At 35.9% G+C, this 20,000-nt stretch overlaps 1 protein-coding gene across 1 annotated transcript in view; it reads left to right on the forward strand.

Moving 5' to 3' along the window:
* Nucleotides 1-20,000, forward strand: part of dlt (codanin-1 like protein dlt) — a 281,789-nt gene that overhangs the window by 68,268 nt on the left and 193,521 nt on the right. The window contains exon 4 of the mRNA XM_089093645.1: nucleotides 17,167-17,321. Coding sequence (XP_088949771.1) covers nucleotides 17,167-17,321 — 155 coding nt within the window. The remainder of the gene's footprint in view (nucleotides 1-17,166; nucleotides 17,322-20,000) is intronic.

Below are 20,000 nucleotides of genomic sequence, written 5' to 3' on the forward strand. Positions count from 1 at the left end.
CCCTTTTGTAAATAAACTTTTTGATTTACTGATGCTTTAACCCCCCTTGACTCCCCCAATTCTGAATCGGAATCTTGTTGTGTGCTCGAATTCTGTTGATGATGCTATAAAGAACGTTCACATAGCCAGTTAAAATTATCCTATTGTCAACCCCGTGTTTTTCAGGGGGAGCGAAATACATTTTCTGTGTTTTTAAGTGAGCTAGAAAAGATGCTAAAAAATAAAAGTAATATAGTTCCTAGGATGTGCGACTTGTTTTATTTCTTGCTGCCTTGCGTAAAGGACTCAATTCACTGATTATAAGATCATCGTACAAAATGTTCCAGGGAATAGTAGGTCAAACAATTTGCTTAAGGCTGTCCGTTTATTTAGCTGAAAATTGAAAATCCAGGGGGATATTTAATGGTAGACCTTCACTAAAGGTATCTGGCGAGAGGTTAAAATTACCAATGACGATCTGAAGTCTCGGGCCAGAGAATGTATAAGTTTCCACAGCTTCCTCTGGAACTAAAAAATGAACGGATTAATTTGTTTTTCTTTGACAAGACTTTCATCCCAATTATAGCACACTTTTTTTTTATCAAACTATTTTTTTTTCTTAATTGGTAGATTTACAAATCATTACAGATTCGAATCAAGCATAATAAACAATGCATAATAAATTACAAATTTTTGCTTATAGCATTATTTATTAACAAATGCTAATATTGCAATTTGTACTATAGCATTATACAAACATGCTAATGAATTACAAATTTGTTAATAGCACACATACACACGCACACACACACACACACACAATCACATTATCACAAACAAAAAAACTCTCTAAATAAATATATCTCAAACTCTCTATCTCACACTATAAATATCACTCTCACTCTATCTCACACTCTCACACACACACGCACACACACAAACACATACACCCACACACACAAACACAGAAATACATACACACACACACACACACACACACACACACACACACACACACACACACACACACACACACACACACACACACACACACACACACACACACACACACACACACACACACACACACACACACACACACACACACACACACACACACACACACACACACACACACACACACACACACACACACACACACACACACACACACACACACACACACACACACACACACACACACACACACACACACAGACACTCGCTCTTACACGCAATCACACACACAATATCATGCACGCATACACGCGCACGAGCGCACGCGTACACACACGCACTCACCCAAACAATAACGCACACGCGCTGAAATTTACTAACAAGTTAAAAATGCCTTGCTAGCCCCTATATATGTAGTAAATTATCCTATAAGTAATTATGTCTCTGTAATCAGAGAGAAACGCGTTGCGGAAACAAAATTACGCGACGTCAGAATTTCTACTTCAAAAATTCTTAATTTTCTCATAAATTTTGATGGATTAAGTTAAACGAAATAATTTAAAGATATTCAAAATCAGCACTAAAATACAATTCGGTTGATATGTATATTGAAAAAATTACAGCACCCGGATCAAACATAAGAAATAATGATATGGAAATAAATATACGCCATTCAATCATTACGTCGTTATTGAATTTGCACTATTCATTATACTATCTCAAGGAATTATCGAGTAGCACCCTCACGCTGCGCACACACTCGCACATGCGCACACACTCACACACACACACACACACACACACACACACATGCGCACACACACACACACGCACACACACGCACCACACTTACACACACACACACACACACACACACACACGCACACATCACGCACACACGTTCACACACGTACACACACACACACACACACACACGACACAGCACACACTTTTACAGTGTTGAAAAAATGGCGAAAAGGCTAATTCATTAACCTATAGAAAAAAGGTTTTATTTTCTATGTGAAATAACCATTATTTTATAAAGTTAAAAAAACATGTTCATTTTTTCACCCCATCCTCAAAACTCAATTCCTCCTAGAATTATTTAAACTAAATACTTGCCTCCACCCCCCTCCCACAGAAAGTTCAGAAAGACGCAAAACAGTGCTTTCTTTGCTAATAAAAAATGCATTATATATACAGCTATCTCTGAGGAGAGCAGAGAAATTTAAAACAATGGTTGAGGGCGGGGGGATTAACATTTTAATATCTCTGACATACACTTTTACGGTGTTGAAAAACGGCGAAAAGGCTAATTCATTAACCTAAAGAAAAAAGAATTTATTTTCTATGTGAAATAACCATTGTTTTATAAAGTTAAAAAAACATGTTCATTTTTTCACCCCATCCTCAAAACTCAATTCCTCCCAGAATTATTTAAACTAAATACTTGCCTCCACCCCCCCTCCCCTCCCACAGAAAGTTAAGAAAGACGCAAAAGAGTTCTTTCTTTGCCAATCAAAAAAAAAAAAAATGCAATATATTTAGCTATCTCTGAGGGGAGCAGAGAAATTTAAAACAACGTTTGGGGGTGGGGGATTAACATTTTAATATCCTGACCTATACTTTTATGGTGTTGAAAAATGGCGAAAAAAAAATTTGGATAGAAATTAAAAAAAAAAGTTGGATAGAAATAGGTAGAAGCAAGAGGTGAAAATACTCACATTACTAAATTCAGACTGGTTTTGAGTGCCTTATGTGTCCCGCGTAGATTTGGTGGTAATTTCACTGACCTTTACATAGGAGTCAGGGGGAATTCCCTTCATCTGAGCAGCCATCCATTCTCTTTTCAGCTTTCTACCTGGCTGCATAGGGGTTGGCACTGGTGGGTCTTGAACAGGCAGCGCCGGTCTGGAATAGATGTGAGTGGCTCCCAATGGACCACCTATCTCCGCTTGTTGTATTGGAGTAACACCGTTAGCCTTAGCTCTCTTTTCCGGGGGAGAGTAATTGTAGGAATCCTCTTCCTTAAAAAGAAGAAGAAAAATTTAGTAAGGAAATAATAATAACCTCTCTTTTACAGATAAATTGTCCTCTAAAGTTTATTCTGATGTTTGTAGTGCAATAACTATTAGCACTTTAGAAATATTTAAAAAGAAAAGTTTTTAAAGTAAAATTTTGGAAAGTTTTTAGTTTGGGGGAAGGGGGATTTCAAAAATATCTCCCATAATATAATTTGCCCTATAAAGTCAATTCTGATATTTGTAGCACTCTATATCTATTAGCACTTTAGAAATAATTAAAAAGGCTTATAATATAAAATTTTTAGTTTGGGGGGAAGGGAGATCTCAAAAACATCCCCCCATAATATAATTTGCCCTATAAAGTCAATTCTGATATTTGTAGCACTATATCTATTAGCACTTTAGAAATATTTAAAAAAAGGTTCTAAAGTAAAATTTTGGAAAATTTTGAGTTTGGGGGGAAGGGGAATTTCAAAAACATATGCCCTATAAATGTAATTTGCCCTATGTAATTTGCCCCCATAATATAATTTGCCCTATAAAGTCAATTCTGATATTTGTAGCACTTTATCTTTTAGCACTTTATAAATATTTAAAAAAATGTTCTAAAGTAAAATTTTGTACATTTTTGAGTTTGGGGGGAAGGTGGATTTCAAAAAATTAGTCTGCATAAAAAATTCCCTCCTCCCTCCTCCCCTACTTTCCATGCAATGAAATAGTTTTTTTTTCACGTTGTAAGACCTTCTCAATCATTGAATACAATATAAAATAGAATGTATTTCCTCTAATTAGGCTAGAATACAATTTTATCTCTTTGTCAAGGAACATCCATGTTCCTAATTCATTAAGCATATGCCATTAATTTATGGTAGCAAGAGCGTGTGAAATTTGATTCCCAAAACTGTCACTTCCTTTGTAACACCGAAGCTTTCCATTTAAGCAGGTAAAGAAAACGCATTTTTAATTAGAATGAATGAGGAAACTGGCATTTTTTTTTTTAACAAAATAACTAAAACTACAGAACTATGCTCGTAACAAAGCAATGGAGGAGGGGTTTTTGTTTTAGATAATAGAAAAAAAGCGTGCTTTGCCTTTTCTAGCGTTTATACTCATCATATTTTAATTTGTCTGTTGTGGGAGGGGGGAGGGGGGCTAAGTCCCACTAAAATTTGGATTTACTTGTAAAATGTTTTTTATCTGGAAATACATTAAGAAATTCAGTAAAATATACTCACGTTGAAAATAGAAATATCCATTGTTTCAAAGTTAATAATATCCAGTGTACTATACAATATGTTAAATCATAATGGAAATTAAATTGTAGTGCATGAACATTTTATACGGAATTTCAAGGACGAAAAAAAAACGGATATTGACTCGAAAAACTGGTTGAGTTACATAATTTCGTGCATGCTTCCAAAAATGCTTGACTACTTTATATCATACCAGTTTTTTTTAAGAAAAAAATTGTGCACGTGAATTTACGATGTACATTCTGATGAAATTCTTATTAATAACAGAAAAAAACCCGTTTGACCACATTATACACAGCCAAATAACCAGTCTGGTAATCTGCCTTGGCGGATGTTGACTCGAAAAACACTGGTTGAGTTACATAATTTCGTGCATGCTCCCAAAACATGTTTGACTACTAAATATCATACCAGTTTTTTTTAAGAAAAAAATTGTGCACGTGAACTCAAGACGTACATTCTGATGAAATTCTTATTAATAACAGAAAAAAACCCGTTTGACCACATTATACACAGCCAAATAACCAGTCTGGTAATCAGGAAAGGTGCCATGGAACGTAGAATAACATGGTCCTATGGCGGTCTCAGAATAACATGGTCCTATGGCGGTCTCAGAATCCATATTTAGCATACTACTATTGATTAAGTTTAGTGTTACTCAACATTAGCTACGAGCCTGAAAAAATTTGCCTGATTTTCGAAAAAGGTGGAAACGCTACCAAAAATTCAAGGAATCTTAATGAAAATCACACAATCAGATTCAGGGTACCCGATAACCCTACTGTAGAGCTTGTATATTTTACTTTATTATTATTGTTTTGTCTCCAGGGTTGATCGCATCGAACCAATAGTCCTAGAATACTCGGAAAGGAGTAATTCAAACGGAAATGAAAAGTTCTAGTGTGCTTTTTAAGTGACTAAAAAGATTGGAGGGTAACTAGCCCCCTTCCCACCCCATTTTTTCCTCAAAGTCATCTGATAAAAATTTTGAAATGGCCGTTTTGATCAGCATACTTGACAGGTCCAGTAAGTATGCCTTTGGGGATACCTTCATCCCCCACAGCCCCTGAGAAAAGGTCAGTAAGTCAGGAAATCTGCCCATTGTTAGCATATAATATTTGTTATTGAGAAGTATAGAGATATTTTTTTTGTGGGGGGGGGGGTTTCTGTTTGGAGGATTTTCCACGGGGAGAATTTTCCAGGGGGTGAACTTTCTAGGGGAAATTTTATACTGGGGAATTTGAAAGAATTCCTATACGAAATTCGTTTGCAACTTCCTCCTGGGGGATGGGGTATTTTCGGGAAAACTTTTTCACAGAGGAGGGATTTCCAGCTAGACTCTAAAAATAATCAAAAATTAAAGTCTTTTTCAAATGAAAGAGCACTAAGAAAAATTTTTCACCCGAAATCGTCTGCAAGAAATTTTCCGGGAGGAATTTTCAGCTAGAATGGAATTGTCTGGGGGAGTTTTCCTGGTGGGGGGGGGGTAATCTATGTGTGAAGAACATAGAGAGATTTTTCGTTGGGAAAGAAAATTTTCCATGAAGGGGGAACCGGATTTCCCGATTTTATTTTAAAAAGATTAGGAATTAAATAAAAAAAATAAGTTTTTTTCAACTGAAGTAAGGGCAACATCAAAACTTAAAACGAATAGAAATTATTACGTATATGAGGGGGTTGTCCCCTCCTCAATACCTCGCTCTTTACGCTAAAGTTTGAATTTTTGTCCCGATTCTTTCGAAAGAACCACTTCTGAAACATAAGAACCGTTTAATTAGCATAATAAGCTTTTTTAAAAGTTCTAAAAAAAACTTTAGCTTAAAGAGCGAGGTATTGAGGAGGGAGAAATACCCTCATATACGTAATAATTTCTGTTCGTTTTATGTTTTGATGTTGCTCCGTACTTTCAGTTGAAAATACTGTTTTTCTTTATTTAATAAGTGGTCGAAATTATCATGGAATAGTGCCTATAATAAGGATGTTTTAACATAACAATACTAGTCTCAACTGGAAAGTGCTTAATTGAAGCCCAAACCCCGCTATATCAGAAAGAAAAAAAAATCATTTTATGACAAATACAAATAATTATAAAATAAATAATTGTTTGATATTCACCAAATAACCAATTGTTAATTAATACGTTAATTAACCAAATAAATTATCGCAATAATTATATTTTTTTTTCAGTTTGAATCACAGCGTAAGTATATATACGGACTGTAGCGACAAGTTTCTTCAAATATGACACAGATTAAAGCGCTCGGAAAAGGATATACGTCTGCACGTTACAGTAATAGTTTCAGTTGCTTCTTGGTTATATATATATATATATATATATATATATATAGATATATATATATATATATATATATATATATATATATATATATATATATATATATATATATATATATATATATATATATATATATATATATATATATATATATATATATATATATATATATATATATATATATATATATATATATATATATATATATATATATATATATATATATATATATATATAATTTTGTGGTTGAGGGGGTCATGAAAGGATTTGGCCTCCCAAGCCCTACCATATGTTTTGCCAGCTGTTGGACTTCTCCTTCCCTTATTGTAACCCCCCCATCTTGACGTTAATACTGTGAAATATCTCAAGCATGCTCCATATCCTTGCTAGAGATTCTTCTATCAGATGCCTTCTCGTTCTGACGATGGCCATCATACACTTTGACAAATTAGGGATCCAGTCCTCCGTATTTGGGGATAGATGCTTCCCAAATTTCAAATTCCTGTTATGGCTCCTATGTCCATTTTTATATCAGACCTTTTCAGTCGTAGAACATATTTGGTCAGGGTGAAATTAAACTTAGGGAGCTATTCTCTCATTTCATTATATCCAGCCTTCCTACGCCAATTCTGTTTGACTCCTTCAACTTCTTACCGCCCCTTTCCAGCAACTTGAGAAACTGGGATACAAGGTTTTCGGCAATAAAATCGGTGGTCGACCTTAAGCATGAGTAAGCAGCAAATATGTTTTTCTAATTTCGTTTTTAGGGCTATTGACCATTTATCTGACAGCACTTTCTATTGCTTTCTCCTCAGGAAAAAGTTTCTATAGGTTGCAGTCCTAAGATGAGCTCCATGGCTTCCGTAGCCGCTCCGTGGTATGCTGCTGTTATCATTAGGCATGCAAGCCTTTGTACTCTGATTAAAGGGATCCCGTGGTGCTTAATCTGAATTGAATGAGCCCAAACCACTTCTCCATATGACAGCATCAGTCTAATTACTGACTAACTTAAATAAATAGTGAACAGTTCCAATGTAATGGGTTTGTGTCTTATCCCATTCCTTCTGGACTATTGTGATACACTCTGTCTATACCAAGGACTTTGAATCGTTGAAAGTCATTTGCGTTTTTATTTTATTTTACCGAGTCCTCTCTTAAAGTTCGAGACGTCAGCCTCTCCCCCGCATCGAGGACTAGGCTAATATAATAAACTGGCATAGGACTAATTTCTCCTGTGTCATTTAACTGCACATTAAGCATGTGGTTCAGAGTCTTTAGTAGCCTGTTGCTAGCTTCGTCTGACTATACTTTCACAGAAATTCCTCGAGGTTCTCTTTGCTCTCCTTATTTCTTTTTTAAGGAGTTTAAACCTTCCAAGTATGCATCCTATTTTTCAGGATTATTCGTTCGGATACCAATTCTTAGCAGTCTTCGGGTCCACTTTCTTCTTTGACTTGGTTCCAAAGTTCACCAGTTATTGGCCTGCTCCCCTTCTCCAACAGAGATAAAGGCGTTCTTCGATTAAAGCAATATTCATGGTTTCTGTGAGTCTTTCTGCCTCCTTATCTAGATGTTCTTTGGTTCCTCCAGACAAGGGAGGCAGATTTTTTATTTTTCTGAGCAACGCTCGGTTGTATGTGTGCCAACTTGGTTTTCTTATGTCTCTCAACAAAATCCTTTGCCTTTTGAACATTTCAATTTTTTAATCTTTTATTCGATGGTCCGAGAATGACGGAAGATCGCTCACCTGTCGTTCATTAACCAATAGTTCATGCTGTGACTATTGCTGAATGTAACTCCTCTACTCTTCCTTGTTTCGAGATAAATACTCGAAAAGCTCCTGGCCTCCTCCATTTTTATTAGAACCTCACCATAATGTGTGATGCGCGTTTACGTCACATGACAAAATGAGGGATAATTCTCATTTTTGTTAAGTTCCATCAGCTCTATTACCTTCTTTGGTGGTGTTTTTTTCAGCATGTGGCATGCACACTGAGCTTAATACCACTCGTTCATGGATAATAAGATTTTTCATCGTAACGGCTACTACATATTTAGAATGTTCTTTAAATGGGAAATACACGCTCTGGGAGCGGTACTTATATCAGTATTAACATGTAATATGGCTCCCCTGACCTCCCCCATTATCTTTTCTCCGACGATCTATGTCTTTTGCATCGCTTAAAGCGTTTGCGTATTTACCAGCAACCTCTTAAGATTATATGATGCAGCCTTGTGGTAATGAAGATTTATCTACTTGCCCTCTATCTAGCGCGGGTTACGTGCTGGGCTAATTTCAATATAGATGGTGTTAGAGTTTTACTCGAGTTTGATCCCGATTTAAGCTCTTTTCGTAATGGGTGAGAGCAGCAACTTTCGTCTACCGCATTAGTCCCATCCTCATAATTTTCTAAGCATTCCACCATTACTGACTGTGGGCTCTTGGAGTCTGGGTCCATAGATTGTTGACAAGGATTTATTGTCACTTCGCAGTAACTCTTCCCCGTCAATGCTCATTGACTCCGCAGGTAGGAGTCTTTCATCTGTAATTTTACAACTAATATTATCTTTTCCATTAGGACCAATAAAATATTTTCTCTTGACTTTGGTTTCTGACCACCAATTCAGGACTCTTACTCACAATAAAGGTTTTTCCAGACTTCGACAAGGGTGAGGCCTCGGAGGAGCCCCTTATGTGCACCCTCAGTCATCCCCTTTGGTTTGCATTTAGTTCTTATTGGGTGCACGCAAGATTATTTACCGTGTAACACGACCGCCGTCTGAATGGCGAGCTCAAAGGACGATCCAAAGGCCTGGGCTGCTTTCTAAACGGCGGCCTCTACACTGATAAGACAGACTTTTAGCCCTTGTACCCTTTCCCTTAATCCTCATCCAGAGCTTCATGGCTTACTTTCACCTCAGCCAATCGACTCTAAACAATGCTCCTCACGTATCATTTAAGGGGTCGACATAACGTCGAAAAATGCCCAAAGTTTGGGGAGTGGCTTAACGTAGCTCTACAAGGTCCTCATTTAAGGGCTTGAGGGTGGACTCAGCCAAAGGGACTGGGCTGGCTCAGGTATTAGCACAGGTGACTGGTTTGGTATCCTCTAACCTCTCCACCCTCTGGTTTACATTCATGGTCCTCCGCCATTTCTGGCTCCGGGCTCAGTAGTTCACCAAGGAACACCAAGTTCAGAATACACGCCCAAATGAATTCGGAGACTAAACCGTTCCCCCCTAGCAACCACTAAAAACGCTCTAGGCTGCGGGGCATAACTTGAAGGTGGCCGCACACTACCCCCTCTCCCAGAAATAAGAGGCAAACATAAATTCTCTTAGGTTTTTTCTGGTTTACAAAACTATTTCATTTTCCCTAAAAGTTTGCCTAATTTTTCTTTGTACGCGAATATTCTTTTCTCTTCTTTATTTTCGTTGATAAAAACTTCTGGACACGAAGCCAAAATATCGGGGCTTTATTAGAATATAAAGCACCGCATTAAGCCTGTTTCTTAAAGATTGCTATTGTGTAAATTCTGACAATAGAGATATTGTAGCTTCCTATTGAAAAACACTCTTTTGTCTAAAAAGTGTTTTGACGATCTCAAGTAGTCAAATATTTCAAGACGCCGGCTACTCAAATAAATGCGACTTTCTTGTTGCAAGTTTAAGATTTTCCTAGAATATTTCAAGCTATGGAAAGAAGCACGTATCTCGGAATCTATTTTGGAGTGGAGGGGGGATTCAAAATATAGAAAATTATAAGAAAAGATCATGATCAACCACAGAAAAAATCGTAAAATTCGCCTGATCCGTTCTTAAGACGAGTACGAAAACACATACGTATCGTCTTCTGAACGAAGCTTGAGAGTTATTCCTTTCTTCTTTAGTTGGTTATTTTCTTTTCTTATAATTTGCCTATATTTTATACGAATGACAGCGTCTTGCTCATACAAGGCTGAGGGTATTAGGAATATTAGGTCTGATCTATTGGGCATTTTTAAGTCGCCGAATATAGATGGCATTGCTGGTATTTGAAAGCTTCTAAATGGTGCATGACTATGTCTTTTCGAGAAATTGCTGACTTCTTTTCTAGAAATATCCGTTGGAAGTTTCCTGTTTTGATTTGTTGCTTCAATTTTGATTTCCTTTTTTTGTGTAGTTTACTTGGTATCTTTATTTATGATTTTATTAATATTATTAATCTATCTATCTATCTAGATCTCTGTATCATGTCAGTAGACATTTCATTCGGGATTTCGACCGTAAAATTAACTAATGAGACTATATCATTTATATTTTATTTATACAATATTGTTTATATTGTATTTTTATATTACAGTATTAATATTTTTTTATTTATATTTTTATATACTTGTATTATTATATTAAATTATATGTATTATATTGTGTATATTATTTATATATTATATTATTTATATATTATATATTATATTAGTATATTATTTATATATATTATATGTTTACATTGTATTATTTTATATTAATGATACTATATTATTTTACTCTTGACTGTAAAATAAACTTATCAGACTGTATTATTTTATAGATATTTTCTGATACATTATTTCTATCCCTTCGGGCTATTATGCTTAAATACCTAGATAGCCGCAGGAGTAAGAAAGATAATGATGTTGCAAATTAACCATGAAGGTGATTTAGTTGAAAGTCTTCCTCTTTCAGATTATTGCCTCAAGAGAAAAAGAAAGCTTTTTCTGCATGTCTATATTTGCAGTAAGATATGCTGTTCAATTTTTATCCTAGGAAAATATTTTGGTTTGTTTCAGATAGCGTTTAGTGGAAAGCATAAATTAGTCATCGAAAGAAAATATAGTCCTTGATTTAACCCCCTTATTATCATCTAGCCAATAATTTACATACAAATTTTTACATATTATATACAATGATATGCAAATTGGTAAGTAAAAAATAAGTTTTCGCATTAGTTGAGTCGTATTGTAATGATAAGAAGACTAATTAGCTAAGACTAGGAATAAGTGAAAAGGTGATGTTGGGTAACGAGAAGATCGATCAAGTGGACAGCTTCACATGCCTAGGTAATATCTGGATTGCAGTAGTAGCTAGCAACCTAGTAAGAGAGAATCACGTCCAATACTAAAAAATATAATAACCTATAACTCTAAAGCATAAAGTCAAACCGAAACAGGAAGTACACTATTAGAACTGCCTTGTTCAAAAGCTCCCACTTGGGAAACTTACCGTCTCTTGGCTTGAACAACAAGGGAAATATTTTGACTTGATTATTAGTAAAGACGATGGGTGAAGTGGAGAGCTTAAAAGTTGAACAGCCAAGACCCAGTGTGTTTTTTCACAGTTGAAAAAAGTTTTGGAAGAAAAGGAAGATAAGCCTGCGCACCAAGACTAGAATATTGGAAGCTGCAGTGATGACACTAGCCAAGTATGGTTCTGAAGCGTGGGCTGCTACGAAAAACGGAGATGATTTGATAAATGTTTTTCAGAGAAATTGCCTACGGATTGTTTTGTTTTGGTACCCGACTGGCTGACCGTATCTCAAACAGAGAGCTGTAGGAAAAATGAAGATCAATCCCGCTTTCTAGGGCTATAGTGAAAGAAAGGCTGAGATGGCTTGGACATGTTCTGAGGATGAAGGATGACAGATTTACAATGATTGTCCTTGTCAGCTAACCGTCTAGGGACAAATGAAAAGCAAGTCGTCACCAAATGGGGTGGGAGGATGTCGTGAGGAAAGATTTAAGGGAAACGGGAACTTTCTGCGATGGTGTAAATAGGGATGCCTTGAATAGATTGAGATGGAGGAGGAGCGTGCGTAGCTGTGTTGGCCTCAGACAGTTTGGTGCTGCAGTGAGTTGTTAGTAGTAGTAGCAGTTGCAGAAACAACTTTATATGCATGGTTTTTCCAAAAGAAACAATTTATTTTTACTGCAAAATAAATTTTTATAGTTGCATGTGATTTGATTATAATTCCGTTTGTAGTAGACTTTATATTTTAAGAGCAGTTTAGAATTACATTTATGATTTTCTCTTTTAAATAAAAATGAAAGGAGAAGATAAATAACAGGTAAACTTTTTGATTAAGACAGGGAAAAAATGTGAGAGAAATTAAGCCAGGGAAATAAAAGCCTGAATATTCAGCATCACGTCCAAAATTGTTTATCTAATGAAAACAGAAATAACTAGACTGCGCAGTTGAAATATAGAAGAAAATTACATAAAGATATAAAAAAACAGTGTACAGAAAGAGAAAAAAGAACCTCTTATCGAAAAAAAAAATTAGTGTTGTTTTGTAGCAGCTCTAAGCAAAATCTGAATTGTGACAAAAACACCACAACAATCCAATCAAACTCTGGTATTACATTGGATAGTTCAAATAGGCGAATATTGTCATCTGACATATTCATTAAAAAAAAAACGTATTCCGAGTAAACATTTAGGTCAAAGATAAGTGAAGAGCCATTTTAAAGCCTGAAACCTGCAGGAATGGCAATTCAAGATTAAACGAACAGAAATTGGGATGGACGAAAATTACCACAAATAAGAGTGAGGCTACCGCCCCTTTAACCCTATAAGGGCGAGAGCGCATTTTTGACTACAAATAGTGACATTAATAAACTCTTTAAACGCATTTTAATTCCACTTTCTGGCCCCATATTTAGCGGGCCCAGTCCCCCAATAATTTTTTTCTCATTAGGGTTCCTTTGGTGCAGACACTCACGTATGTAGGTTTCAGTCTGTAAAAAAAAAAAAAAAAAAAAAAAAAAAAAAAAAAAAAAAAATTGTCCTTCTCTTTGAGTGAGCCATTACTTGTTTTTCTTTTCTTTTGTGTATATTGCCCCCTTTGTTGGGGGGGGTCATGAAAAACGATTGTTTACCGTACAATGATTATAGTAAGTTCAATCTATGTCTGTGTTGCAAGATAAGTGTTTTTGGAGAGAAAATATGACAAAGTGTATGGATTGAGATCGCTTCTTGACTAAAAAGTTCCTTGTGTTGGCCGTGCAGCAGCTGGGATCGAACCCCGGTGCCTCGTAAGACCCAGCAGAGATCAATCCACTATGCCACCATAAACAAGATAAGCCCAAGTTTAAATAGGGGATGTGTATTTAAATCGAATAGTGCATTTGACTGGGGCAGGGACATATACAGGATTGGGAGGGGGGGGGGGTCAGCCCGTTTTCATCTGAAATTCAATTTTGCGATCTTTGCTATTATGCCTTGTGTCTTTCAAGGAACTTGCCCTTTCATAGTCTTTCTTCTGAATCTGCACCCTCACCAGAAATTAACTCCTGCGTTCGTACCAGGATATATGAGCATTTGAATTTGAGGCAGTGAGCAGGCAATTTCCATGGTGGGTATTAAGGGGGAAGTCTTTATCAGTATTAAAGTTAATTGAATGCAGTTGGCTTTTGTTCCATTCCGTTGATTAATAGTAAAGGTCTCTTTAGTTGGTAAAATAGAAGGTGATAGGAATTATATAGAGCAGGAAACAAATTAAGCAGCAAACAGAATAAAAAAAAATGTAAATAATTTCTGAGACCACACTGGCTAAGTATGACAGGATGAGAAAAAAAATTAAAAGAGGAAGAAACGAGGATATTTCCTGCCAGTGCAGGAAATATCCAACTATATAAAATATCCAAATATCCAAGTAAAATGCAATGCAAATATGTCGACCGAGAGCTCAGCTCTACTATCCTCAGTGCAGAAGTGGAAAAATGTAAGTGGAAAAAAGTAAAAGTAAAGAAGTGGAAAAAATTAAAAATAAAAAGGTAAAGTCAAGAAAGTAGAAAGTAAAAAGACCTTCAAAAACAACAACTAAAATAAAAGCAAGACCCTTTTACCGTTGCTTGAACGGCCGAGCAGAGGTTTCGGTCGAAATATTTGCATTGTATGGTCATTTTCACGGGCTAGAAATATCCTCGTTTTTTCCTCTTTCTGAGTTTTTTCTCGTCTTGTTAAAATAAATATGGAAAAGAAAGCAAGAATAAACAGGGAAAACAGGAAATATATTAGGAGTAGCTGAGATTGCCTTATCTTATACTTCGTGTTAATTATATGATTTGTTGGGAGAATCCTAGCGTCTGTTAAAATAAGCATCATTTTTTTTTTATTAATATCGATAAAGGTGGTATTACCAATATTTGAAAAGACCAAAAGTTAAGAAAAGAGAATAGAATAAGATAGTTAGAATAGCAAGGAGGTTAATAAGAACGATGGAACAGTAGAAGTTAAAGTAGAAGAAACTGGAAGTGATGAATTCTTTTAAGTATTATCTACATAACTCTTTTCTCTTTTTTTTCTCTCTTTTTGGTATAAATTACGGTTGTAAAATTGAATTTAAGACTCCAGTAACTATAGATTTAGGTAAAATAAGTATTGGAGTTTTTTTTTTACAAATTACTACAATTAATAATTTTTGAACAAAACTGTTCAAAAATTAATCCCAAAACATGTGAACCTGCCGAAATGCAGAGACAATTTTGTGCACACACCCCTATTATTATTCGCGCAAAAATAAATACTATATCGCTTAATAGCTTTTTTTTTTACATTATTTGCCGGCACCATCAAAAGCTACATTTTGATGGTGCTTCAAAAGCATCATCAAAATGTAGCATCATCCATTCAAAAGCATCAAAAATCATCAAATTCAAATCACCATTCAAAAATCATCAAATTCAAAAGCATCACCCATTTGAAAATGGAGCTATGTACATCCATCCGACGGACTCTGTAACGTCCATCCATCCAGTTTTATTTATCTGACGGGAGCTACTATGCTCCGTGTTGGCACAAATTTATTTATGCTAACAATTTACAATGAATTTTCGAAATTGTTTGTGAATCTTTCTTTTTTTTATTGCTTCCAGTGGTACCTTTGATTCTTCTTCCTTTAAAACCGGGTATCCTACCTCTTTCCAGTTTTGCCAGTTAACTCATCCCAGTTTACCAGTTTATCAGTTAAACCATCCCAATTTTACCTGTTAAACCATCCCAGTTTACCAGTTTCACCAGATAAACCACCCCAGTTTACCATTTTTACCAGTTAAACCATCCCAGTTTACCAGTTTTACCAGTTAAACCATCCCAGTTTACCAGTTTTACCAGTTAAACCACCCCAGTTTACCATTTTTACCAGTTAAACCATCCCAGTTTACCAGTTTATCAGTTAAACCATCCCAATTTTACCTGTTAAACCATCCCAGTTTACCAGTTTCACCAGTTAAACCACCCCAGTTTACCAGTTTTACCAGTTAAACCATCCCAGTTTACCAGTTTTACCAGTTAAACCATCCCAGTTTAACAGTTTTACCAGTTAAACCATCCCAGTTTACCAGTTTCACCAGTTAAACCACCCTAGTATACCAGTTTTACCAGTTAAACCATCCCAGTTTACCAGTTTCACCAGTTAAACCACCCCAGTTTACCAGTTTTACCAGTTAAACCATCCCAGTTTACCAGTTTTACCAGTTAAACCATCCCAGTTTACCAGTTTTACCAGTTAAACCATCCCAGTTTACCAGTTTTACCAGTTAAACCATCCCAGTTTAACAGTTTTACCAGTTAAACCATCCCAGTTTACCAGTTTTACCAGTTAAACCATCCCAGTTTAACAGTTTTACCAGTTAAACCATCCCAGTTTACCAGTTTCACCAGTTAAACCACCCTAGTTTACCAGTTTTACCAGTTAAACCATCCCAGTTTACCAGTTTCACCAGTTAAACCAACCTAGTTTACCAGTTTTACCAGTTAAACCATCCCAGTTTACCAGTTTTACCTGTTAAACCATCCCAGTTTACCAGTTTCACCAGTTAAACCACCCCAGTTTACCAGTTTTACCAGTTAAACCATCCCAGTATACCAGTTTTACCAGTTAAACCATCCCAGTTTACCAGTTTTACCAGTTTCTTTCCAGTTAAATTACATTCACAAGGCCGTCTAACTATTTTGCCGTTTTAGGACTCTAGGAGGAACAGGACAGCGTTCGTTCGTCTAGAGCCGTGATTCCCAGCGTGGGGCATAGGTCCCACCTGTAGGGCACGGCAATATTTTGGTGTGTCATGGGCATTGCCGGCAAAAAAGATAGAGGTTGTTGTATTCAGACAATATTTTTCTTTAGTATAAAACATCTCCAGAGGACGACCCGAAAAAAAAAAACCAAATTAACGGCTTTTTAAACTTCCTTCGGATTAGTACACATAAAAATTTGAATATCAAAATTTAAATATCACGAGGGGGGCATAAGTTTTTTAGAGGTGTCTAGGTGGGGGATTGGCTAAAATCGGCAGGGAACCGCTGGTGTAGAGTGTGAAGCCTTAGCAAAATTTCTTGGACGTGTTTAATTATCATAATACTAATCAAAGAGCTTCCACATGAGAGGGGAGAAGGCGTGGTCCCCCCCGGTTTCCAAGATAATTTTCAGAAAGGCTGTGGTTTGACAGAAAAAAATGTTATATATTTCTGCCGAATACTATTTTTCAGAATTTTGAATGTTTTCGGTATTTTAGGGGGGAAAGGGGAGGGGCTGGAGCCTTCTGCCTTTTCCCGTTGGTGCTTTTAATGATTCTTATGCTACTTTGACTGGAATGGTATTTCAATTATGCGTTTGAGCTATCTAAGTCTCCCTCTGTTTTAGGTGTCTTGGAAGAAAGTGACAGGAGGCGTTTTGTCCAGAGTGTGAAAACTCTCCGCCTTTTAGCCAAATTCTTAGGACTTATAACCTTTGGTCCTTTTCAGACTGATAGGGTCCCTGACAGTTTAGTTGAAGAATTGATGGATGAACGATCTGGGGTGAGCTGAATTTTATAGTTTCTGTTTTTCAAATATTACTTTCGTGCCTAAATGAATCTGCTTGCGGAATGTTGACAGTCTGGGTCTTGGACCATCGTATGATATCGTTTTTTTTACACCCTCCAGCAATGCTCGTTGTTCCATAATCATTTTGCACGTAATTTCTGATTTCCAGCTTCTGGTCTGTTTGGCTTCCAACATGTTATTCTTCTAGTACTTCATGACTGAACTGTTTTTTTAATGCATGAACAAGAAATAACAACAGAATAAAAAATATGGTAGGCTTGCGAGAAGTGCAAATACTCGAGCTGCCTTCTCCCAGCAATTTAAGGCCTATAGGCCGGCTGGTACTAATATGGCTACTCCTACTCACTCTGGCTCTCTTCTGCACAAGGTAACAATACTAATAAACATAAAATGACAATACAATGTAAAAAAAACGAGAAAATCAACAATATAATTACTTCAGCATCAATCGACACGCACAAAACAGTTCTTCAACCTCAGAACACGTCTAAATTGTTTTAACACATCCGTTGCCTTGTCTGTGAAACGCTTTTTCAGTGTAAGTTAGTAAGGTGCATCTAAAATCAGCGTAATATTTGGTAGAAGTTTATACTTTTGAGTTAGGGCTTTCAGTTTTATATTTCAGGTGTGCTTACTGTACGTTCAAAGAGAAGATGGTGTGAAGTTTCTTCTGTCAATAGTGTATAATTAGAGATTTGATAGTGTATAATATAGTGTATAATAGTGTATAGATAGTGTATAATATATAATATGTATTATCTACATAACTCTTTTCTCTTTTTTTTTCTCTCTTTTTGGTATAAATTACGGTTGTAAAATTGAATTTAAGACTCCAGTAACTATAGATTTAGGTAAAATAAGTATTGGAGTTTTTTTTTTACAAATTACTACAATTACTAATTTTTGAACAAAACTGTTCAAAAATTAATCCCAAAACATGTGAACCTGCCGAAATGTATAGAACCTGCCGAAGTGTATAAAATAGTGTATAATTAGAGATTTGATCCGAGAATCTTATCAAATATCTAATTTTCTTTGCAAGTTTTTACCTTTCTAGTAAATTTGCCAAATACTAGACAATCATTCGCGCTAGTATTTTTTAGTTCGTATTTTTCTATTTGTTTTTAACTATTCTCTAAGTAGTTAAATAATAATTTCTAAAATTCAGTTAAATAAAGTTTCATTTCCTGACTCAAATAATTAAAATAATAATAATTTATAATTAAATTATAAACTATATAATTTAATCATTTAGTTACACTGCTGCTGATATTTGACTATTATTTTCCTATAAGTTTTTAATTCCTTTTTTTACATTCCTTTCTATTTTTAATTCTTTTTTGTCAACTTTTTAAAACATTCATTGTCTGTCTTTGAAATGCTTTTTCAGAGGAAGTTACTAAAGGTGTAAAAACTCAGTGTAATATCTGCTGGTGGTTTATACTTCTGAGCTAGGGAATTCAGTTTGTACATTCCAGCTGTGTTTGCTGTACACTCGAAGAGAAGGCGTTGTAAAGTTTCTTCAATCAATTTTAAGTTTACAATTGGGATCGCTATGTTGCTTCCATCTGTATTTTTCTCGTCTTAGTATTTATTACTGCTAAGCTTTTTATTTTGAAATACGCCCCATTGTATTCAGGCTCTCTAAATATCGGCACCAGGGCAGGAGATGGCTTTCTAAAATGATGGCGGTTTCTAATTGTATCTCTAAGCGTGAATGAATACTTTCGAGCAAGTTGTGGGCTAATAGACTTTGCTGTCTTTGCCGCCAGACTGAATTGTTTTGTTCAGCTTTAACCTTCAAAAGAGAAATCTGTGTCGCTTTCCCCCCGTGGAAAATATCCCCCCGGAAATTATCCCCCTGAAAACCCCCCCCCCCGCGGAAAATACCCCTCTCCTCGGAAAGTACTCTCACCCGCAGGCGAGCACCCCTCCCCCCAAAAAAAATAGGTTGACTTACAAGTTGCCTGAATTCACAAGCAAACAAGCGACCTTATAGGGGGGCCTGCCCTCCTAGAGTCTCAGGCAAGCAACCCAACGCGCGGGGGCGGGGTATTTTCCGCAGGGGGGGGGTATTTTCAGGGGGTGTCGCCTGAGACCCTAGATGAGCAACCCACCCCACCCCCAAAAACAAATAATTATTTTTGGGAGGTTGAACGACGAGTCGCTTGAATTTGTAAGCAAACAAGCATCGTAATAGGGGAGCCCGCCCGCCTAGAGTATCAGAAGAACAACCCAACTTGCAAGGGTATTTCCCGGGGGGTATTTTCTGCTAGGGGTATTTTCCGGGGGATTAACGTCTAGAACCCACAAAACATTTAGTGCTAGGATAATGTGGTGAACGTAGCCTAGGCTAGTAATTTTTTTTTTTCACAAATACACATATTGTGCCCTTTGACAAAAGTAGGTCTTTTGTATTCGCCATAATATTAAGCAAAAGTGAAAAAAAGACGAAACAAAATGCAAATAATATTTTTGTTTCAGTTTTGTAATTAACTTTTATGATTTTGCTTGATTATAATAAATGGGATGTGTTGTCTTTTTCTGGGGAATTAAATTTTATTAGATAATACAATAGAAAACAGTATATAAAGCATTATAGAAGACAATATATAAAAAATAAATAATAAAAATAAATGTATGTAAAATATT

Source organism: Artemia sp. Qi Xiang Cuo, chromosome 8, assembly GCF_049724085.1.
Source record: "Artemia sp. Qi Xiang Cuo chromosome 8, ASM4972408v1, whole genome shotgun sequence".
NCBI classification, from domain to species: Eukaryota; Metazoa; Arthropoda; class Branchiopoda; order Anostraca; family Artemiidae; genus Artemia; species Artemia sp. Qi Xiang Cuo.